At 46.7% G+C, this 24,228-nt stretch overlaps 1 protein-coding gene across 6 annotated transcripts in view; it reads left to right on the forward strand.

The window, feature by feature from the left end:
• Positions 1 to 24,228, forward strand: part of LOC120808733 (SLIT-ROBO Rho GTPase-activating protein 1) — a 57,663-nt gene that overhangs the window by 8,738 nt on the left and 24,697 nt on the right. For all 6 annotated transcript variants that reach the window (XM_040161831.2, XM_040161832.2, XM_040161829.2 and 3 more), the window contains exons 2-4: positions 13,640 to 13,835; positions 18,143 to 18,305; positions 23,114 to 23,176. In XM_040161831.2, coding sequence (XP_040017765.1) covers positions 13,640 to 13,835; positions 18,143 to 18,305; positions 23,114 to 23,176 — 422 coding nt within the window. The remainder of the gene's footprint in view (positions 1 to 13,639; positions 13,836 to 18,142; positions 18,306 to 23,113; positions 23,177 to 24,228) is intronic.

Genomic DNA, 24,228 nt, shown 5'->3' on the forward strand with positions numbered 1-24,228 from the left:
GCAAGTCTTTGTTGTGTTTGTGGTGGAGTTTTCTTTGGCAAGATGAAGTGGCGCCCGTTGCTCTCTGCAAGGTCTCCCTGCAGACTCCTGAGCGCTTATGTTGTCTTCACTTAATAGGAGTGGCATTCGCTGCAAAGTTAGTTTTTAGGATCAGTCTGGTCTGGAAATAGAACGAGCGCGACTGTCCTGGTCTGCCCCTTTTCTCATAACCCAAACTGCAGCAAATCTGACACATGGTCCTGAATAACAAAGCTGCAAGGACTCTTTTTTTTTTTTCTTCTGTCTTTTCCAGAATTGTGAGGCGGTTGTGGTCGAGGTGTGTGTGGTTAATGGCGTGTTTCAGTGGTGTGATGTATGGCAACCTGGCTGAGTGTGAGAGACATGCATGACTGGACTGTGTTCTCTCTCTCTCTCACACTTGGGAAAGTATGGCCTCTATCCTTTCGCTCTTTGGGGGACAGAAGAGAGAAAGCCCCAGTCTTGCTCTCTATGGTGCAGAGAAACAAAGAGCAGTGAAAGCTGATCGGTCTGTTCTTTTCTTCTCCCTCCCCCTTTGTCCCTCGTGCTCAGAGCAGCTGCCCTCAGGTCGATCACATTTTGCGGCCCGCGCTCTGATCTCGAGGTAATCCGAATGCGTCGGGTGGATCTGTGCGCCGTTGCCCCCCCTTCAGGCAAAGTTGGCGTTGGATTTCACGCGGGAACGATGGCGAAAGCCTTTAATGAGATCTTTCTGACAGACATTTCTTCAGACGTGTCATCTCGGTGCCCGAAAGCCTGCTCACGGTGTCAGCCACTGGTACTTAAAAAAGTGGGACAGGATTGGCAGTTAAAGCTTCCCTGGGGGGAGGTCGCAGAAGGTAACGGCACCTAATTCTCAGTACCTTCCCCCATATTGGCTTCCGCTATAATTATCTGGAAATGAGGTCCCTATGAAGCCCCTCCCTTCCCGTGTTGGAGCTGGTCATGTTGGTCAGTCCTGGTCTCTGGAGCTCCAACAGGAAGGGGGCTTGTGAGGGACTTCCTCGCGTTGTCTGAATTGGGAGAAATCCATCCGTTCTGGCTGTGACTGTGACCGGGGGACCGCTCAAGGCCTCGGGACACGTGAAGGAACCAGTCTGAAACCCGAGTGAGGGGAAAGACCAGGATGTCACTTGAGCTACGTCTATGGCAGCATGAAGGATCAAACTACACACAGTGTGCTTGTAAAGGTCACACATTTTGGGATATTTAGTCATTTACTCGGAAAAGATGGCAATGGCTTTAAAGAAAAAGGTCAGTGAGGGTTCACTTGGGGACATAGTCAAATCCTGTGTAATAAAAACGCTTAGCCGGCATAATGTTTACCAATTTAGCTTAGTAATATAGCACGCTAATATTGGCTCAGAAGCACTAAGCACAGCTACGGCGGATGCGAATGACATCCGCTTTGCAGGTATTTGGTCCAACAAATGAAAGGTTTGACCTCTTGATGGTGCTGACCTCTAGCTATGGCGACAACATGGCGTTCTGTGGTAATCGGTGGTAATAAGATTTCCTCACAGTATGAGTTTGCCTTACTTACCGCCATACCGGCGATAAGCCGTGACAACTGTCGTAGCTCTTCCGCCGGCAGCAGAATTTATTTTTACACCTCATCGCTGAGCGCGTAGCGGTCGGAGCTACTTGTCTTGCGTGTATTGAGAGTCGTGGTTGTAACTTATTAACAACAATAAATAACCCACAACAAACGTTCCTTAACAGGGTGAAAGACCACGGCACAACAGCTCGTGACACACAAACAATACTGATTGTACATTTATCAAGTTACGCCGCCATCACAAGAACTCACTACACCGTCACTAAGCACGGAAAAGAGCAAAAGAAATATTGTGATACTCTTAAGAATCTTATAAAATACCGTGATTGGCCGTACCGCCCAGCCCTAAATTTCAGTACCGACCACCTCTGCCGTCCCTACAGCCACTAGCATGACAAAAATGCGTTTAGACATCGAATTCCTGCAAACATTGTGCACAGGGAAGTTGCAAACACACATTTGTGTTTCAGGGGTAAAGATGCGAAACCTCCATGTTTGTACAACTGAGAGTTTGCTCCGTTGTTTCAGGGCACAATCCTCGATGTGACCATAAGCATGCAATTCTCCATCGTTTGTCAGGTGGGGCTCTCCTCAGGTTGATCTTAAGGTCTGAGAAGGAAGGTGGAGCAAATATTCATCTGCCTCAGTTTTTAGCGAGCTGTCTCCCGATCAAGGCAGCCTCATTATTATGCTCTCGCAGTGCGACTTTGGACTTACAGATGATGTTGCGTCAGACTGAGAGTGAACGGAAAAAAAAAATCGAACCCTCCAGTACAGCATCACATTCCCTCTTTTCAAGTTCGCTCTGAGCTGTTAGCTTGCATGTTTGCTGGAGCTTAATATTGACATAAGTAAAGCTATGATTTTAGATAATGCTGCTGCTTTGAAGTTTGGCCCTTGGCAAAATGTTTGCTGCGTTTTCCTGTTGCTGTTGTAGATGACCCACAAATGTTTTATCACTGGTTGTTTTTAAAGTGAACATCGACTCTGCTTTGCCTTTTTAATTTACCAAAATGTCAAAAGTGATGTGTATCCACCCGTCCACGGTATCATATCAGTTATTCACATTTAGCTTTGTGCGTGAGGGTTCTCACTCCTTTCTCCTTGTGTATGTGGAATGATTCTTGCCCCCCTCACCCTCCAGCTCTCGGGCAGAGCCCCATCACTCTCCTCCACCTGCCCTTAATTCTCTACCCTCAATCTTCAATCCCGACTTTAGCTCACCCATCCATGCACCCCATTACCGCCCGTCTTAGGCTCAACCCCTGTGCCCCCAATCCCCCGGTCCGTGTGCAGCCACAGTGACGGCCAAAGTCCCACTGATGCTCTTCCTCTGACGTTCAGACGGAGTTTAGATATAACTGCACCTGTTCCTGACGGATGTCTGTCATTACGAGTCTGCTTAGTCCGTGATCAGGCCTGGTTTAGTGTGGATGGAGCAGCAGGTCTGCTCTTAAAACTTCCCTCTACTACCACTAGCCTCCAACCAGTCCACTGGTCAACATCACTAGTGGATCCGTGCACAACGTGTATGCGGTGACTGTACTCATCACCTTCCATGCTAATTCTAAAAAAAGCAAGTACAGTGTAAAGTATGATTTCCATCTTCCAATCTAGCGGAGATACGCCGTTTTAGCTAAACCCAAGTGAGGGAGACTGCTGGATTAAACGCAAACCAGCAGGCAGACGTCATCTAACTCATTCGGCTCCAGATCTCCCCCGTTCTTCTCCAGGGACGGCAGCTGTCCAGACGCATCAGCAGGGTGATCTGCCTCCATCCTGATCCCCTGGTCCCCCCACTCGAAACAGAGTGGACCGCGTAGCTGGTGACGTAGGTAACGTCACCAGGAACCACTGTGGGGGTGTGATTTGCGTTTGTAATCGTGTGTGCAGGCAGGTGTGAGGCATTATCCAACATCTTGTAAACAGAGCTGGATACCGTGAGAGTCTCTGGGGGATTTAGCTCCTGTGAACATAAGCAAAGATCAGCCTCCACATTTCACATGTATTTATACGAGGTAGAGCGCGTGCTCCGATGGTAACTGCCGGGTTGGTGGTTTGAACCCCGGCCGCTCCATTTCCCCCATTGAAGTGTCCCTGAGCAAGAGACATAACCTCCAACTGCTCCTCGTGCACCGTTAGGGCGGCACACTGCGCGTATTGTGAGCGATGGGTTAAACGCAGAGAGTCATTTCCCCAAGGGAATTAACAAAGGATACGGCCTTTTTCTTCTTCTTCTAATGCCTCTCCTACTTTTTGTTTTGCCCTTTACACCGGACTACCTACTAGATACTGTTGTTGGACAGCTTCCTTCATTTGGGGTCAATTGATCTCACTATTCTGCATTATGACGTTTAAATGTTGTTTTTACGCTGAAAGAAAAGGCGAAGATGACGGATATACAGACAGGGTAGACGACATCGACATTATTGTCACACGCACACAGACACACACCCACAGCGCGTTACTGAACAAACATTAATACATCCTATCAACACTCGCACGCCTGCCGCACAAGGACGCTTCTGTGTTCTACTTAGCGTCTAATTTGAAGGCATCACCCTGGTAATCAATACAGCCTGTGTGCAGCACAGCGAGGCTTGTAAAAGTATTTTTAGTAAAGGCTGAATGGTCTCGTGTGTGTGTGTGTGTGTGGCAGGGACATAGAGTTTGTATACTGACGACTGTGCTTTGTTTCAGCCATCTGCTCCTTTATAGATAAGACGGTTTTATCATTTTTGACCATGAAAATGGCGTTTTGTATTTTCAACTTGCTCCATAAAGACAAATGAGAAAGGCACTTGGGATAAACTATAACTTTTCAAAGGCATCTTTATGGGAGCCTTCTTTTAGTTTTCACCCTGCACAATCTTCTAAGAAAATTTAATTTGAGGTTTTAGCCGGGGATGAGAAGAGGGAGAACTAAGTCTACTAAAGTGATCTTCAGATTCACCGATTGGCTAAAAGAGCGCAAGAATCAAGAGAACTCCACGTTGTTTGTGGAGGTCTCCTGTGGTCCTCCTGACTTTGTTTTGAACCAGGGATTTCAGGTGTTTAAGCGAGCCTACCAAGAATGAAGTGCCTTGAAATGCGCTTTTGTAGTTCTCCGCCCTGTATAAACTGTAGTTTATCTTAGTTAGTTTATTTTAAACGTATGTTGAGACATTTACCTCAAACTAATATTCCTGTCTCTTAAGTGTTTATTTTGTATTGATCAGACCCCTTCCCTAACTTCCAGCTAATAACCGGCCTCCGACATTTTAGCTCATTCTGCTGTAGCTCCTTGAATTACAGGCCTGGTCCTGAATAGTGTGGTTGTTCCTTCCCCGTCCCCCCCCCGCAGCCCCGCTGCTGGCTTTATCCAATCAAAGGGCCAGAAACCACACATCCTGAGAGGTGCTTTTTGTGTGGTGAGGGAAGGAAAACACGTCAGAAGAAGCTGTTTTTTTTTTCCTTCAATTTGTAGTGGATGCAGTTCAAACTGGGTCTGGGCCGTATATCGGTTTCAAATTTCCTTACAGTATGAAATTTTCACTCCATCATACCGGCTCATAGCTGTAACGAATACTTGTCTTACACGTATTGAGATTGAGTCACGGTTATATCTTTCCTTCTGCAAATTGCGCTCTCTAACAAAGTGAAGTCCCGAGTCCCTGCTGCGGGAGCACGTCGGAAACCTAAAGCAGGCAGCGGCTCCGGGCTGGCTGCTGGCCATGGATCCCGGTGACCCGGCCCGGCTCTGGTGTCTCCACGCTTCCGTGTGGGAAGGCAGACAAAAGGAACAGGCCTTTTTTTAAAAATAGACGTGTGCATACTGCGTGCGAGAAGGCAGATGTACAAACGCATCGTGGTTCCGGGCAGCTGGGCAGAAACAGACAGAGGCTGCAGGGAGGCAGCTATGTGGATCGTCCGATTGGACACTGGAGGGCTGACGGCGTACCAGCGTACGGTACCAACCCAACTACATTGGTTCATTCACATGGTGAAATTTTCCATTTCAGCTGTAATTTCTAGTTCCTCAAACCGTCACTGTATCCTTTACTGGAGGTGCAGCGGATCTCCAGCCACACTGTTTGGATGGTGTTGTGCTTTTGAGTGACGGATCAGAAGGATCAAAACTTTGTTTCACATGTTTATGTTTGAGCTGTGTAATTTAACGTAGGGTGGCACCGCTAATCCTGACAGTTATACATGAGATGATACGTGAAAAGAATCGGGTTTCAGCCTAATGGCATTCTTAGGTGGTTTTTATTTGCCGGGACGCCAGCGATCAAACCGACACTGGCAGCTCAGGGCGGCATCCCAGGCCGAGTCTGACCAGACGGCACACTGTCCCGGGAGACGGGTGGCGAGAGCGGAGGGGGCTAAGGGAGCGTGTGGGTAACAGAGCTGTCAAACGGATTTATGCCCACCACTGTGTGTGTGTCTCGGTGGTCTGGTCCGCAGGCCGGCCGCGTATGGTGTTCGGCCCCCTACACTAAGGGCACGCGTTGTCCCCTCTAGCTGGTGTGCGTTGAGAGGGAATGCAGGTGTGCAGGTTTTGTGTCTCTCCTTGCCGCCGCCTCCTCGGAGGCCCCGCGGCCTGTGAGAAACAACCCCACCTTCAACCCGCCTGTTTGTTAAAGCCGAGTCGCTGGCTTCACGCTTCGGTTTCCTTTTGTTATCCGTGAGGGGAAGTAAACATTGCTACAGATGAAAGCGTGTGCTGCTCCGTTCCAGATGTTTCTCGTGTGAAACCCTCTTTTAAAGGTATTATCACCTCAGCTGTCCAACCGCAGAATTTTTCCTAGCATTGTTACCCCCCCAAACAAACATCCCAATTCTAAGAGCCGTGAGCCTGCCCGGCCAAGCCTTCAGCATGAGATTAGCTTTGTTCAAAATTAGAGGCTGACTGGCTGTGTTGACATATGAGCCACAGGTCCTTTTTTGTCTCTTCCATCCCTAATATCCCCAAACAAAGGTACAAAGACAGGCCAGATACAAGGCGAGGTGTCGCTTTTCATTTGAAAAAGCGTAACAAGCCAGTACATCTGAGCTGTATGTTATGTGTTTTTCCAATTTTTACTTTATGGGGTGGCCTTTCATTTAAATGAAGAGGGCCTTTCCCCGTACCAGAGATTTACGTGTCTGTTTTTCTTTCACACCGAAGGTCCCTTCAGGGCAGCAGACAGAGCAGCTGGGAATGTTCTAGAAGTCAATGAGAAAAGTGGGTGAGGTCCGGCCAAGAAACCGAAAGACGTCAGCGCACTGCTCACAGATTGTCTTCTCTGAGCAGCACAGATGTGACCACTTCATTTTTATCATCCTCATTGTGGAAGTGAAGCGGCAGCATCAATCCTTTCGTCTATCGTTATATTTGTTATTATGCTGAAAATCTTTTTCAGGTTTCTCTCTCTCTCTCTGAAAAGTTATAGCCTGATTCCACGGGTGACCCAAGACATACAGCAAAAAAGAGAATAAGAAAATTGTCCATAGAAATCATTTCAAAGAGCTTCTGTGTAAAAAGGCCTTGCCATAGCACTGTTTAAGAAAGATCAACATTTTGGGTGGGATTGGCTTGTGTAGGAAAAAAGGAACCTTTTTTGATGTTGAATTCAGATTTGGTGATCTTTGACAGCTGCACATTTCTGCCAATCACCAAAAGCAAGCAAGCTTCAAAGATCCACAGCACGAGTAATTGGCCCACTACCGAGGAGTTCGCTCACAGCCAGGTAATGGGCTAGGTACAGTAGCTCATCACCTTGACATGCAAGTAGTCCTTTGTCATCTCGCTCCGCCTTTTGCATTGAAAGCTGAGAAGAATATGCTGCAGGAGTGGACATTTTGGGACACTTTCATTGTTGGCGCGACTCTGCATCGCCGTTGCAGTCCATTGCTGCTCCCGTGGAGCCAAAGCGACTTCATGTCTGCGGTTGGGGCAAGTAACAAGCGACGGATCAGATCCTATTCTCCTACGAGAATGTAAACCCACCCAATGTACGCATTGCTACGCATTAACACACAGACCTGAACATGCTGGCACAGAAACACACTCATTCACACAAACCGCAGCGTGCACACCGGACTGGTGTCCAGATCAAAGACAATGTCTCCATGTTAACTGGCAGCTGCACAAACAGCTCTGCCTCTAAAGGGTGCTTGCTCCCAGCATTCAGCTCTTCACTCTGTTATGTTTGGATGAAAATGATGCTCCTCACAGGCCACCGTAATATCGGCGGTGTTTGATTTCTCCCGCTCCTGGGGGCGTTGCCTTAGCAACCGTGGCTTTTTGGCTCATGGGCCGTTCAACAGGGCGGAATCTAATTTGTGGAGATTATTACGTTTCACTCATTGGAATGACGCATTCAAATTTTGACTCTGTGGATAGAACGGACATAGTTTTGAGTGTTAATTTTGCTAGGTCAGAATTGTCTCTGTTTATTTGGACTGGAGTCCATTGTGGCTGAACCAGACTCACCGTATCCGTATCAGTTTGTATGATTGTGGTGGCGGTGATCACAAACGGAGCTGCTGGTGCACACAGGCTGCTGTAAAACTCACCTCTTATAAGTCACCCACACTATAAAATATCCCCAAGGACGTTGGCCCAGCTCAAACCGATTTTTTTTTTTTTTTCCACAACAGTGGCTTCTCTGGATCTCAGTAGCCTTCAGTCCATTGGAGCGCTCTCTGCGGTTTTGGAAACCGGCGAACATGTCAGTGAGATGTTGTAATGGGAACCACATTGCCAGCTCTGTACCATTTGAATGAAAATGCTCAAGCAGAGCTGGCATTATACTGTGTATAGTTTGGCTTTATGTGTTCAAGAGAATCTCTTCGCCTGTCATTAACCGATGGCTTCGTTTCAACCTAAAATGCTGTTTTTCACCGTTTTCAGTGCTTCACGTTTCATCACAGAGCAGTGTTGGTAACCAGCAGACGTTGGTATCTGTAACGACGCACCGCCGTGACCGAGCCTGCAAGTGACTGATTGGAGTCAATTAGTTGGTGATTAGAGGCAACAGTAAATAAGGAGCACGAGGGTTTGAGAAAGGAGGACTGGTAGAGAGCCGAGGAGACTGCTTGCTGAATGTGACTGAGGAAATAAATAAATGCAATTGTGACACGGAGATCTCGTCTAACCCTCCTCTTCATGCGTTTGCCCCATGACCGCTCGGGCAGTCTGACAAGTATCGGTAATCAAATCTCCCTCGTAGTGATGTAATATGAGAGAGAGCCCACACAGGAATCCGTGGCTGCTTTGACCAGTCACGCCCAGAGCAACAGCGTTTGACATACCAAGCACATGACCAATATCTTGCTGGTCATTCCCGGTCCTCCTCCACATTGTGCAGGCTTTAGTCACCGCACAATGTGGTGTACACATTGGTCCTAATGGGTCAGGGAGTTAAATGCATCTGGGAGACGCGCAAGGATTCTGCAGCTAGCATGATGTCAGTTAAGTGGGCGTTGCCTAGACATCGAGTTTTTGAGTTGATAAAGTAATTGATTGTTTCTGCTTTTAATAGTCGTTGGCCTTTTTGACTACAGTGCAATTGTGCTTAGCCTGGACCTACATTATTATTTTGACCAAGCAACAAACAGAAATATAGAAAAAATTGAATACTGATATGTGCAATGAAGTAACTCGACCCAACGGTCATCAGAGGAAAACGCCACTTCTCCTGAAAAAAACAAAGCACATTCATTCATTCATCGTTACATGTTTTGACCATAAGCCAGTGTTTCCCCCAGGTTTACATTATTGAATTAATGGAAAGCACTGCATAAACCTTTCCTAGTTTACCTCTGTAGCGGCCCTTCAAGTGCCTCCCCAGCTGGTCCAGGGTCCGGCATGTTGGTGATAAAACCCTCCGTGGCGGATGTGTGCTGGTAAAGAGTCCGTCAGCCTCGCGGCCTCCACGAGCGCAGGGTGGAGGAACAGGGAGACGGAAGACGAGACGGGTGCACAGGCAGTCAGAGTGCTTCCAGAAGTGCGTCTCACATCTGGGATTTGGTGATCTTTTGTGCTGGTGGATTAATGTGTTGACAACAATTACAGGCAGGAATGTATAGTCTGCGTGCGCGCTCGCCACAAGACTCAACATAAGCTCCCTGTGCGATGAGTCGTGCTCTGTGGAAAACCGCAATGCAGCAGGCCCACACATCTTTTTACCTTTTAACCTACTTTTTAGTTTAATTTTTGCTATATGGCATCCGTTCCTCAAAGAAGCAGGATGATGAACGATCGGCCTGCTATGATTCAGGATGGCAGGGGGGCCTTGTTGCATTATCAGAACACTCAGAAACCTGCCAGAGGAACCAGTGCTGTGGATGCTCGGCTCCTTCTGGCGTGCGCCTCCACTTCGGCTGTAATTGAATGCTTGTGCTCCGCTAAAAACTGGCTTTTGATCAGATTTATCCCGTCTGGTCTCCAGCCTCCCGAAGAGGCACAGACAACTTCCCGCTCCCCCCCCCCCCCCAAAAAAAACGAGACCAGATGCAGATGGTGCCTCCCCCGGCCCCTCCTCCACCCCAGGCCTCAGCTGCTATTTCAGGTGCTACCGATGAGCAAACCAGCATGTGGCAATGCAGCTGTGGGACTGATGTGGTACCCAGTGTCCCAGATAGCTGTTGGTGGGAACTGCGATGCGTTTTCTGATTTGCCATTGAGAACAGCGCCGCTGCACTCAACATACATGACGCGTGCTCTTTAGACACCTTGATTCCTAGCCGGGTTGATTGGGAGTCTCCTGAGGAGGAAGCGGGTTGTTGGGTTCATGAGAGTGGAGGAAACTCATCTGACAGTCTGCTTTTTTTTTTTTTTCAAACTGAAGCCCAGATTTTCTCTCTGTAGGTCAACAACGGCGGTCAGTACCCATCCGGCTGACGCAGCGGGTTCTTTGACAATAGAACCGGCCTCTGGCAAATCAGACCGCGTCCCAAACTGCAACTTTGGACATATTTGCCACCCTGAATGGGGTTATGGGAAGTATGCGACGTGGACTCCAAAGGAACAGTTGGATAACCTCCAGCACAGCAACAAAAGGCTCTTTGGTCCAAACTGATCCACTCAGAGATCCAAACAGCGCACTCTCATTGTCCATCTATTCACACCGTGTGCACTCTGCACTAGAGGTCCGTCAGTCAGCTGCAATTATTGCTGACAACTTTAATGCTGCAATGGGCTATCCGCTCATGTCATTAAATAACGCACTGCGGTGAAAGACTCTGCAGAGTTTTGGGCAGATTGTTTGCTTGATGTATCGACAATCCGTTACATATTCGGGGCAACGTTGATCTATTGCTTCGCTCTGGGTTTCCTGTCGTGTCATTTCTAAACACGTTGCACAGGTGCTCTCGTTTCCCCGGTTTGAAAGGGATCACAGAGGTCTTTGATGCCTACACACACGCACACAACCCTTGGCACAGAGGCCTCCACACGTGTTTACCATAGAGATGACCTCAGTACGACAGGAATGCACCATGTATTAGTAGAACAGCACACGCTAAGACGGTGAGATGGATCTCGCTCTGGTCTCCTGCGGTTGGGTTTTTAAAGAAGCCGCTGTGTGTGCCGGTCTGGTCGTGGGACTTCTGTAAGAACCCCACGGGACAGCTGATGTGGCCTGCAGCAGAGAATCGCGTGAGGCATCATTATCATCAGACAGAGCGGTTTGGCTGCCTGTCAGACCAGAATCGAAGGCTAAGATGGTGACCGTCTGCCCCATTTTTTAAATTATTTAAAATAACTACAATATTACAAATGTATTTCATGGAGATTCAGCCAACGTTTGCGTTTATAAATTGCAGAGTTTAACCAGATATCTACCTAATTTAGATAAATTATGTCTCAACCTTTTGGTACAGAAACCATTATTTTACCCTTTATGCCTCTTTGGTTTGTTACAGACAAAACAGAATATTGGCATTAGTTAATTTCCTTCTGTTTCTAACTTAGCGATTTCCCCATAGCAGAGATATACTATCTCAGGTGAGCAGTTAGGCCCCACAATGTATTTAGCTTCGAACATATTGATTCTATTTAGAAGATGCATAATACCCTTTTACAATAAATTCTGGTTAAACCTTCACAGATAATCACTGATGCTATTTTGCTGTGTGATTCTCACCTTGACATTCAAAATCTTCCATCACAGAGTTGTAGGCGACAATAAGTTGCCTACAACTCTGCAGTGCAGGCTGATGCAGGCGTATTGAAATTAGTTCTGAAAAGCATTGATTTTGGGGAGATGAATCCAAAAGAAGGAAGCCTTAAATAGAGACGTTGTTGCACTGGAATTCTATTTAAGTAAAAAGAAAATGTTAATAACAAACTGCTTTCAGGAAGTGGCAAACCTCCAGTTCCTCCATTCTTTAACTCGGTCCTACAGCTTCATCGGCCAGTGTTGGACTGGGAAAATGAATGATTCGATGAGTTTTCGGCGTGCAGTCGAGAGTGTAATTGTGTTAAATGATCCAGTACGTTTCTTTTGTGTCAGACCCACGGAGCTTTGTGTTAATCCCCACATCCACTGGAGATGGAAGCAATTGCGAGGTTTACCTACTCATCAAAAGAGATCGGGTGAACTTTACTGCAGTGACGTTTGAAACCAACCGGGCTCTCGGGGCTTGTTGTTTGACGCTCTGTTCTCTTAATGGCCCGATGGTGTTCAAGTTTTAAGTTCTCCATTGCAGTCGAGCCTCTTTGCATCGCTGTTGAGATCCTAATGATGACAGTGGTGCACTCCGTCTAACCGCTGTATTGAGCATTTTATTTAGATTTAGTGTTGCCGACCGCGCCTTCCTTTCGTCCCGTCCGTCTCCATCTAAGTGGTTTATTTCCTCGCGAGTGCCAGAAGGAAGGAGCCGCTTCCCACTCGACGTAAATCGTTAATTCATCATGATTGTGATAAGACTTGGTACTGATTAATGGAGCGGAGCCCTTTGGTAATTTGATTACTGCATTAGGGACACGAGCCCGCGCACACGCGCACAAATGCAGCTCCCAGCCGTTGTTCTTCTGCATGCTTCCTAATTGAGTCAGCAGTAGATTGACCCCGAAGCAGCCCGACGTTTTCAACTGTGGCGTCTCATAAAAGTTCTCAGGGGTATTTTGGCTTCCTACGAAGACATCTGTTGCTGTTGTAACGTTTCGGAAGCTGCTCATTTAGGCACGGCGTCTTTTCAGGAGCTTATGCCTCCATGGAACACTTAAAACACTGTCTCTGAAGACTCATTGCGTTAAATAATTTAAAATGATTTAAATAGAAAGTTGCTGTATGTGCACTACACTTGGTTTTCTACTTACAGTCTGAATGTATAACAGTGTATTAGTGTTTGCATTATCAATACTGTATATAAAGTACACATTGAACTGTGGCTGAAATGGTTATCCATGTTTTATTCTGCCAATATTATGGCAAGGACCTTACATGTTTTACCTTTTTTTTACTGGCTGTTGTACAGGCATGTTGCAGCCTAAGTGTGTTCTATGGTTCATTTGAGGGATCTCTCTGTGCCCTTCCATTGGTGTCGACGTGGCTCTAAATCACCCCATTAATCTGTTTTTCTCTGCAGATGTCTGGCCCAGGCTGTTTTCCATTAGGAGAAATGTGTGTGCGCGTGTGTGTGTGTGTTCATGCTGAGGATTTTACATTTCAATGAGGGGTGCACTGACAGGCGTGATTCCTCAGAAAGGACCTCGGAGGGTTATTCACCTGCAACTTGTTGAAGTTAAGCCCGCTGCCACACCTCTGCTTACATAAGTGGGTTTTCAGACTCGGGGCACGGGTGTGCGTGCGTGCGTGTGCGTGCGTGTGCGTGCGTGCGCTCGGCCCACCCAGTGCTTTAACTCGTTGGGAATCGGGATCCATTCATCCTGGAGGTATTTTCAGTCTTAATGAAACGCATGAGACCAGTTAAGCCCACCTCAGCATCTGTACTGCACATGCACTGGTACTACACTACAATAGATTCTCCGTCGTTCTGCGCTCTTCGCTGAAATACTTGTACTGACGGTGAAAAACTCCTCCAGCCTCTGGCTGCATCCTAATCCATTTGTTTCTTCCCATGTCTCCTCAGAGATCCGCGCCCAGTTGGTGGAACAGCAGAAATGTATGGACCAGCAGACGGAGATGAGGGTCCAGCTGCTGCAGGACCTCCAGGATTTCTTCAGGAAGAAGGCCGAGATTGAGATGGAGTACTCCAGAAACCTGGAGAAGCTGGCCGAACGCTTCATGGCCAAGACGCGCAGCACCAAGGATCACCAGCAGTACAAGTGAGGAGACGCTGCCTCCGGTGCCCAGTTTGTTTAGGATGTCATCCAGGCTGCTGGCTCACTATGTCACATCCACATCTTTGTTTATCAAAACCAAAACATTTCTCTATTATTACAAGGTATTTGTCTGCGTTTTGATGAAACAAAGACTTGAATTTAGCCTTATCGTAGTCTCATAGACCTCATTTCATAACCTGACCGAGGTACATTTGGGAAAGAGATGCTGACTGATTGTAGGACATTGGTGTCCCCCCCCAGCACCCCTCGCCTCGTATCTCCGTGGTGCTGCCCGTATGACTCAGTAAGAGTCGGCTCATGGGAAAGGCAGGCATTAGCATATTGTCTGAGCTCGTGGTGGGACTGAAAATAAAACCTACGTTTGTCCTCGCCGTCTGCAAATAGCCCCGTGCGCCCCGTCTGCAGCTCCGATGGCTCTAGCAGCTGTGTGTAGCTGCTGGGGTGGGGGGGGGGGACTCATGGCGTGATACACAGTCTGGTCGCTTCATTCAAAGAGTAAACATTTGGAAAGGGCCAAGGAGCATATTTCTTCAGTAAATACAAGATACCTGAATAACATTAACAACCTTCCTGTGGGTTTTTTAAAAATAATTTGGCCTATATTTTTATACTCTCATGAACGGCACTCGCACAGTAAGGCTTCTGTGCCGTCCGTATTCTCTGCGTTGTTGGACGGACTGGTTTGCGGGCTAAGAAGCGTTTCTTCTCTGTTGCCCAAAGCCAGTCTTCATATGACGGGTCCGTGAGCCAGAGCTGCAGAATGCTAAAGCAGCAATAATATCAGCGGCTAAACCTGTGGATGATAAATCCATAATGCATTCAGACGGAGGCCGCTGTCATTTGCTGTGAGCGGTGCTGCATTTTTTTACAGATCTTGTTTACACAGCCGGCGAGAGACGACGTCCTTGTGACTTCCTCAAAGTGTCGAGTATGTTTGTAGATGTTGAAGCGTTGCTTTAGCTCACTGCCGAGGAGAGGAATCCATCCTGCTTTAGTGAAAGTAACTGTTGTTGAGCTGCACTTGGGATATTAAGAGACCAACAAACTGATTTGTATGTAGAGTAATGGATGTGAAAACAGTCTGTCGACTTGACATTTGCCACATTCACTGCAGGTTATTCTGCAAACCCAACTTTTAACGGATGCAAACGCCATTGACTGTCACTTTAACAACAATTACATGAAACCTTTTTCTTTGGCATCAGAATTTCATATGACTTTTTAAGTGTTATGTGGAGCAATGGGGGGGAAAAAAACTACGAAGAGTCCCAAATTATCATAAGATAGATAATCAGGCATTAAGAGGTTGAGTCAGAAGATTGTAAAGCACGCGCTGTTCAACGTGTCCGTGTGAGCTGGTGATAAAGGCTGTTTGAGCTCAATAGCATTCAGGATGTCGGCCAACGCTGTGGATGCATCTGTGGGTTTGGATCTAAATGGTCGTAAATGGCTGTAAGGAAAAGGTTCACTTCTACTGGCCTCTTCCTAGTTACTTCCGGTGAGGAAGGGAAAAGACAGAACCACGTCTCGGTGTCCAGGCCGCAGCGGCAGGCCGCGGAAGAGCCGCTGGTTCCGCTCCGCCGTGTTCGATTGTGTTTCAGTGGCTGTTTGCACAACACACAAACAAAGGCATACATGCGGGAATATACGATCACCCGTCTCTCTCTTTTCCTTGAAAAAAAAAAAAACACATGCACACAACCAAATACCGTATTATGCAAAGTTTGTCTAGGGAGGGACTTTGAGATGTTGAGCAATTTAATCATTCTCTGTATCTGTAGTGCGATAATCTTAAATGAGAGCCTTTTTTTATCCAGAATTCCGCATCTTGTTGAAGGACTTTCTATCTTAGTTTGAAGATAAAGAGTCTGTAGAACGTACTGCGGCTGCAAACTGTAGATATTGCCAGACGTCACAATCTTGAGTTGCATTCAGCTCAAGTGGCAAAGAACAAAGTTGACTGAGGTCAAAAACCATTTGTTATTCATCAAACTACTTGATTAGAATTATCAGAGGGTTCGACACCGCGCCGCTTGCTTTTCTATTTCAAACCTGAATCTTTCTTGGAGGGATGTGATCACTTTTGTACTTGGATGCCACTGGCGCACGGCAGCAATGAAAGCCCCCCCACCGAGGTGCATTATTGAGCGATTTTATCGGTCGGGAACTAGAGGACTTTGCCATTTTGCCTTCCATTGCTGATAAGGGCTCTTGTTTCAGTGGCCTGCATGCTGAAGTGGTGATTATCCTTCTATTGTCAGCATCCTGCCGCCGAAAGAGATTGCAAGTATGTTAACGTTGAACCCCGCCGCCCGCCCGCCCGTCTGTCCTGGACAGTTTCTTTTCCTACCTGTGTTTTAGCCCCCGGGGGTCCCGCCGGTCTGTCTGTGAGTCCGTCTGACCCAGTTCCTGCCCCGGCTGAGGGGGAAGTGATGACATTGGGAGATTTTCCTGTCATTGAGAGGAGTAAACAACTCCCAGAGGTTGTTGTCGGTCCCCTCCCCTCGTTTTATGTTGTGTCCTCTCTTCACAGCAGACCCCCCCCCCCCCCCCCAATTTGATTTAATCCTCGTCACACTGTTTTCACTTGAAACCTGGGTTTCTAAACACAACCCCAGTGCGCAAGAGCTTCCACGCACCGTTTGTGAAATGATTTCTGTTCTTTTCTGCTTTTGTTTTTGCTGCTTTGAAACTCCAGTGTGGAGTAGTGAGGACGCTGAGTTTAAACGTAGCTAAATAAATGTACTTTTAAAATGGAAACGGGGTAGTAGCTGCTCCAAAGTGACTGCTTTGGAAGTCCAGGACATTATTTTTATGCTTCTGCAGAGACTCATGATGTGCAATGTCCAGCTCCATGTCAGCGGCCGCCTGGATATTATGCAACTTTACATGCAAAAATCAGCATGAATTAATAAACACATACGCACACAAGTGCCTGTCTCCACATATGTATATTTAGGGCCATAGTATGTAAGTATTGCACTCAGCTGATACATAATGCAGAAAGGATGTATGATCATTGTTCTTGCCTTCTCTTCTCTTGCCCAGGCATCTTCAGATAAATCAGTTTTTTTCACCCCCCTACACTACTTCCTGGTGTCTTTGAAAGCATCTGTGCTCTCGGATGTTTTTCATGTCTGAGTGGCTTCATCAAATGTATTTTGCTTCCTGTTTTCGCTGCCCCCCTGAACATTTCCGCCGGTCGGGATGTCACTTTTTTCATTCGAAGAAACGGTTAATTTTTCTTGCAGCAGATGGCAAAATTGAGGCCTGGGTCACTTGCGAGTCAGCGCAGAGTTTCACCTGTTGTGTTGACAAGTGCTGCATGGCTCCGCAAACTAACTTTTGTGAGGGGCGAGCACAGGCCAGTCTGCATATGGTTCCTGCAGGACTTGACCCCAAACCCACCTTGACACCTCTCCATGATAAACACACACTCGTATGTTCAGTTGTGCTGTTTACAGGCGGGAGGAATGTTATAGGTTAACCCAGAGGAAGTCCGCCAGCAGCCCAGAGCTCATGCAGGGCCCCAGCTTGCTCCGGCCTGGACAATGTCCTACAGTTCGCTTGGCAGCAACCGGCACACAGCACAGGAAACGGCTCTCGCTCCACTATTTCATTTCCTTTTCTCTTCTTTTCTTTGGACCGAGGTCTCTCTTTCCCATTTTTCCTGTGACGTCTCTTCTCTTTCTGGTCTGTCGTCTGCAGACACATTTTGCACATATTTCTACTTTTCAACTTAAAAAACTTCATGGCTCATTCAACTTTATTCATCCAAGTGTATTTAAAGCCTGTGGCACACTCTTCGCTGGTGGATGGAAGTCAGCTAGACTCAAGCACTGCGAGATCAGTGCCCCAGAAATGTCACTGGTGATGTATTTCCAACCAAACTGCGTAGTTCGTGTTGTATATGGAGAACTTTTCCAGGCCAGAACCAGCGGTATGTGGGACATTTAACATCATGGGATGACTTATCCCACCTGTGCTTTAGTAGCAGGTCCAGGTGCACTTGTGGACCTCCTGTAATTTGAGCGGAGACCGATGCACAGACGAGTACGGATGAGCATCTCCGCTATGGAGCGGGTTTTCCGTCTGTCACGTATGTTGTTGTTTATTCATGATACGCAGAGGCCAGAAAATGCTGTCATTAAAACGTTCCACACAACCAATTCGCTCCTACACAGAATTCTTGATAACATTTAATATTTAGAAAATGACACAGATACATGTTCCACGTGGATCTCGTGACAGCTGATGTGACAGGCAATTGTGTCCCTGTTTTTATTTAGAAAGGACCAGAACTTGCTGTCTCCGGTCAACTGTTGGTACCTGCTGCTGAACCAGGTGAGGAGGGAGAGTAAGGACCACGCAACGCTGAGTGACATCTACCTCAACAACGTCATCATGAGGTTCATGCAGATCAGTGAGGACTCCACACGGCTACTAAAGAAGGTGAGCGGGATTCCCAGAGAGCTAAATATGATTTTTATGATTCTATTTATTTATTTATTGTCTGTTTCCCTGTTGCCACCAGAACTAATGTAATGTAATCTAATATAACTACAATGGAGGACTTTGACCCTCAGCCTACACCATAAAATGACAAATGAATGAGGTCTCTAAAAACTACTCCAAAAATAAATTAAAAATCAGGACCAATCCCAAACAATCGATCTATTGGAGTCTATTAAATCTATAACAATTACAATACATTGATATGTTGAAAAACGGAACTAATTGAAACATGAAAAAGGGATAACGGTGAAATGAAGTCCTTATGAACAATCAATTAACACCTCTGGACTCAGTTGGTGGGATGAGGGTTAATATGACATATTCCTGCAAATGTATTTGAATTCCAGGGAACCAAAAATAAAGCAAACGGACTGAAAAAAATTCAGACATTTGAAATAATGTATAATGACACATACAAATGTGAAAAATGTAACGTGTAAAAATGTATTGTGAAATGTGCAGTGCACAAAAAGGTACATCGTACCTTTGCTAAATTCTAAACATTGCTGCGTTTCCAGCATTTCTTCACCTACGGACACCTCATTTCACTCTGGTCTAACGTGAATTATGTTCAGCACTCACGTTTGATATATATATGCCCCTAAAGTCTCATTTAACTGCCTCTGCTTCCCCCAGCATTGTACTGATCTTTGACCCCTATTAGAAAAGGTCAGATGTGACTTTTCTTTGATCAACAGATAAACAGAACTTTGAACTCTCCACTAACACAATCCAGATTTTTCATGGGGGTCAAACTGTGCGGCCGTGTCCCCAGCCACTCTTTCACTTCCACTCCACCCCTTTAATTTCACAACGAAGTATATTTAGTTGCATGACATGCAGACGTACAGTATGGAAGCTTTTAGTTTGATGAGATGGAGCTCTATTGGGCTGCTGTGGTTTAGAATTGTGAATTAGAGCGGAGGAACCGCCGCAGTTTCAGATCAGAATGCCTCCACTCTCCCGTCTGAGGACTGCGGCTTCATGGCTGAAACCGGGCCTCCGCTCGCTTTTTTCACCACGAAGACGACAACTCCCTAAAAGATTGGGAGCTCCTCTGCTGCGGGAGTCACATGAGCTCACCGCAGGCCTAAATTACAAAGTGGCTTTTCTTCAGAGGAGCGCCGTTGCGTCAGTTAAACTTTCTCTCTGGTCCGCCTCTCTTTATGTTTTATTTTTGCTCAACTCAACTGCAAACCCAGACCATGCCAATTCAAAAGGTGAAAGTGTGTGTCTCTTTTTTTTGTTCTCAGAGTGATTAACGTCTCTCGATGGTTGTGGTTTCATCTGATTGTATGGGGGCGTGGTCTTTAAATACTCGCCAACACCCCCCCGGAGCACAAACGGGAAGCTGCTGCGGTCATTCCCGTTTGCTAGCGTTTAAAGGCTTACGGTTTCATACAAGACTGTGTAATACAAGACATTGATCCACTTGCTTACATGTGCCTCTCCTTGCATCACACGCTTTGATGATCGGAATGATTGATTCCCGCAGATGCTGATTTACCTGTTTTCGTAACCGAAAACGCATCGTGGAACGCTCACAATCCGGTGGGTATTGTACTTCCCAAACAGACCCGTCCTATCATCGCTCCATCTGGATCATCTTTGCTTTGGAATCTGCAGCGTCTAGCCCGTTCTGCTTTTTTTTTTAATGTTGCTTTTACGCAGTTTCTTCAAGTGACATTCTGCCGACTGGGGTGAGGTCGCCGTGTTCTCAGGAGAGCCGAGACGCCGCTCGCCTTCTAATTAAAAGCTTCCCTGATCCTTTGATCTCAGCGGAGCGTCAGTAACGAGGCCCAAACAGAGAAGTCCGTCCACCCCCCCACCCCACCCCACCTCTTCATGTTACGTGGGCTTCCACTCCGCTTCGTGGAGACAGCTGTACTGTTGTCATCCTGCCAGCACATCAAAGCCCTGCGTTTGTACTTCCGTGTGTGTTCAGGTCTCATGCTGTGAGGTGGAACCAGCAGTCGAGTAGCCCTGGTGTCTTTGTCAACATCCTCCGGTTGACTCGTTTGGCATGTGCATTTATTTATTCAGTGCTGCACTGTGATCACTCTTCAAAACAAACAAGCCACAGCCACAAGTTCTTTTAGATACACCCCATTTTAGTTTTTCCTTTTTTAGTTTGTTTTTTTGACATAGTAGACCCTCTCTGTCTTTATGCTTGGACAGATCTTGTATTTGCATGTATTCAGTTATTATTCATACAGCGGGCTCCTTGTTTTATTCATGGAAGTCCCGTTCTGTGGCTGCAGCTACGAGGTGGAGATCCCAAAGCTTGAGGCAGTTTGGAACTTTTCTCAGGCAAAGCTTGTGCTTGCTTCAGTTTCAGGGTGCAGCTATTGTGCATGCAGACCCCCCGTCCCCAATGGCATGACTTGCCTGAAAAGAACAGAGCCATTTTTAATGTTCTTAGTGACAGTTGTGCTTCTCCTACCATAAAAAGCCTAAATGTCTATGAAAAGGCATAACACACATTTATTTATGATTTCTGAACTTGATGCATTAACGTGCAACGGACGTATTCTCTTCTCACTCCTTTATAAATACAACTTTATTTCCGAAATCGTTAAACTATATTCAGCCATATAAATGAAAGTGCCTTCAGTTGGGCAAAGCTTGTTTTTATGAAATGCATCAGCCAACCCTTTACTGTTTTACGGGTCTCTCATCTCTGAGCTGAGCGCCACGCACAGGCCCTGCAGGGTAAACGACCGCCATCTCTATTCGATGATTAATGCCAGTGGCAATATGAACGCTCCAGACTGACTCGCTTTCTCCTCTCCGGGGCCGTTTCATCCTCCTGATGTGGTTGGAATACAGATGGCGTGATCTTTTCAATGAATTAGCCCGAACTGGAAAACCCCCGCCCTGATGCCATCAAATAATCAAGCTACATGGCATTTAGTGAAAGGCCCCCAATGCATGTCAGGGTTGCTGGGAGGGGCGGGGGGAGAATCACTTTGTGTAATTTGAGGTATAGTGTGTGCGTGTGTGTGTGTGTGTGTGTGTGGCTGCATCACATTGAGAGTTTGAGAAGACGTTAGGTGTGTGTGATGGGAGTCACGTTATGAGCGACACAATGAAGGAACGACCCTGAACTCGGGACCAGAACAAACCGCAAATCATTTTTGCGTAGTTCCCTTGTCTGAACTCCCCAACACGCCGGTGTTTGCCTTTTGCCAAGTTTGGCGTTCAAAGCTTGTTATCCAGGCTTACAGGCTGTTTGCTCTCTAAAGCGGCAACGCTGCAAACCAGGTAGCGGTTGGGAAGACGTTGCCCACCAGACAGGTCACCCAGCAGGCCGCCCTCAATTCAGACAGCAGCCCAGCAGCCATGAGGCTAATCCTCTTTGCTGTCTATTCATATTCTCAGACCGATTTACCTGTGAAGAACAAGAGTGCGTGCGTGCGTGCGAGCGACCTCTTACCTGTTGCCAACACTTCAGAAGCCTCGTGCGAGAGGCGGCATTGGTGACTCCTCTAATCTCAGGGCAAATCCCCTACGCAGTCCAACGTGTAGGGTCTTATTGCCTTGAACAACTGCATGCATGCAGTGTGACAAAGACATGCGTTTGAGTTGGAGAAGTTGGGATATTATGGCCCTGGAATTACCTTGTTTCCTTTAGCCCGCTTATCTATCCACTGGACCCTGCAGGTTCTACCAAGTTGGACTTCTCACACATTGCTTTTGCCACAGGTGGCATGAAGCAACACCTCTGAAATCTAGGGTCGGGTCTGGCAACTGTACTCAATAAATGTCCTCAATAAATGTATGCCAGCTAGCTTGCTCTGCTTATTGCGTAAAACCCGTTTGTGTGCACACGTGCCGGACACCATTAAAACCGACTCATTGAAATCTCACTCCAGCTCTATTGGTCATTTTAACCCCCCCACACTGGATCAGAGGTTAATCGTCACTCCGTCTATCTCACCACACCGGGTGGTTCAATACCCCCACAGAACCCTCTTACAGCCTCTGCCTGGGTGCGGCTCCCAGAATGAGATCTGTCTGAGGATAAGTGGGTTAGAGAAAGTAACATCATCCAGGTAGCAGAGCGTGGTATCAACTGTAGTAGAGATCAAGAATTCAGCGTCACCATGGCTCATAATCTCATAAACATGTGATCCAGTGTGTGAGAGCTTGTGTGAGGGGAAATATGAGCGCGCCACAGTAGAATTAATAGTGAGAGCCCCCCTTAATCCATCACAGCATCACCGGTAAACTGCATCCCCACAGCCGGGAGGTGCATTACTGTGGGCGTGTGTCTGTCTTTGTGTGTACGTAATAGTATTACTGAGTCAGCCTTGTGGCACGGCTGATTGAGTTAACATATTCAGGGGGAAAATCTTTCACGTTGAGACGTACAAACCAGATAATGCGTTGAACACGTGGACGGCGAAACTCGAGCTGCGTTCGATGGAAAAGCCGCCGTGACGCTGAAACCACTTTCAGTCAGCGACCTCGTATTTGACACAGTATAATAAATCTACTGTTTTGTATTGTACCATTCAAACCCCGGGTCAATGTCTGTCCATCATCTGAATAAAACTTAATATACAGTAACCCTAAAACCTTTAACAGACAAGTTGTTGCTTCCGTGTTTTAGATTAATTCATTGCAGACAGGGATGATCAAATGGAGCCACTGTTTCTATTTAAATGGGGTGTAGACTGATAATAGTGTTTAGGAAAGTCTCATAATGGTCTGATTGTTTGTTCTTTCTTTTTTTTTTTCAGAGCAAGGAAATAGCCTTTCAGCTGCAGGAAGACTTAATGAAGGTCCTAAATGAGCTGTACACAGTAAGTAATAATGACTGCCCTGTTTCTTTTACTGATGCAGGTATGTTACATGTGGGTGAGACGGCTTTACCTCAGTGAGCCGCTTAACTTCCAGACATTTGTAAGTTAACATCTACTACAGCTCGGAGTCTTAAACCTCTGAGCTTAAAGGTGTTGGAAGGATCAAGTGCTGAACTCGGAAGCAAACAGCGAACTACCGAAGTGATTCCTCAAACTGTACAGGAAGTCTTATCTAATCTCTTTTATAGCATTACAAAAAAAAGTTAACCGGAAACCGAGGTATTATGTTCGCGTAACTCATTGTGATGTTCTGTTTTAATAGCTCTCATCAGCTTAGTTTTCTTGCTCTTCAAAACAAATTCATGCAGGGCCACACACATAATGTTAAGCTTTGGCAGTGACTGCCGACCTTTGAACCCTGAGGATGAATTATTTTGTGGGGGGGGCTAGTTGCTCTCATTTCCTCCCCTGTGTTCAATGCCGTTGCTGTAAGTAGTTCAGTCCGTGTGAAACTCTAAACTGGGGAAATGCAGTTAAAATGATGGATATATAGCTGATTCCACTTTGGTTAATGCCCCGCTAGCCGACTTGCTAAGTTGTTAACAACATTTTGACATGCAGTTAGCACAGGCGGGTAATAAGGCATAAGGCATTGAGTGGAACGCAGCTCTGTGCGCTCATCCGCCCTCCAGTTGCTCACAACAGAGTATTACCGAGGTTACACTTCCAGTCGATCGTTGTGCTGCTCCAACACAACAAACGTGTTACTCTGAGCTCAATGCGCGTTACTCACACCACAGTCCACACCACATTTGACCTGGTTTAGCCCCTGTGGGAAGACACATGCGCGATAACACATGCACACATACAATCCGAGTAGCTATTGCATCAGACAGCCGCAGTCCCGAAGTCAACCTCTGCCAATGAAATAACAGGTCTGCTCCGGTTCTAAATACGTCCCTCTAAAAGAAACGCCAAAGTAAACACTGCAGCGGCGGACTCCAGAGCAGTAAGTGAGGCGTACAGGCCCCAAAGGCAGTCACCCATCTCTG

Source organism: Gasterosteus aculeatus, chromosome X, assembly GCF_964276395.1.
Source record: "Gasterosteus aculeatus chromosome X, fGasAcu3.hap1.1, whole genome shotgun sequence".
NCBI lineage: Eukaryota > Metazoa > Chordata > Actinopteri > Perciformes > Gasterosteidae > Gasterosteus > Gasterosteus aculeatus.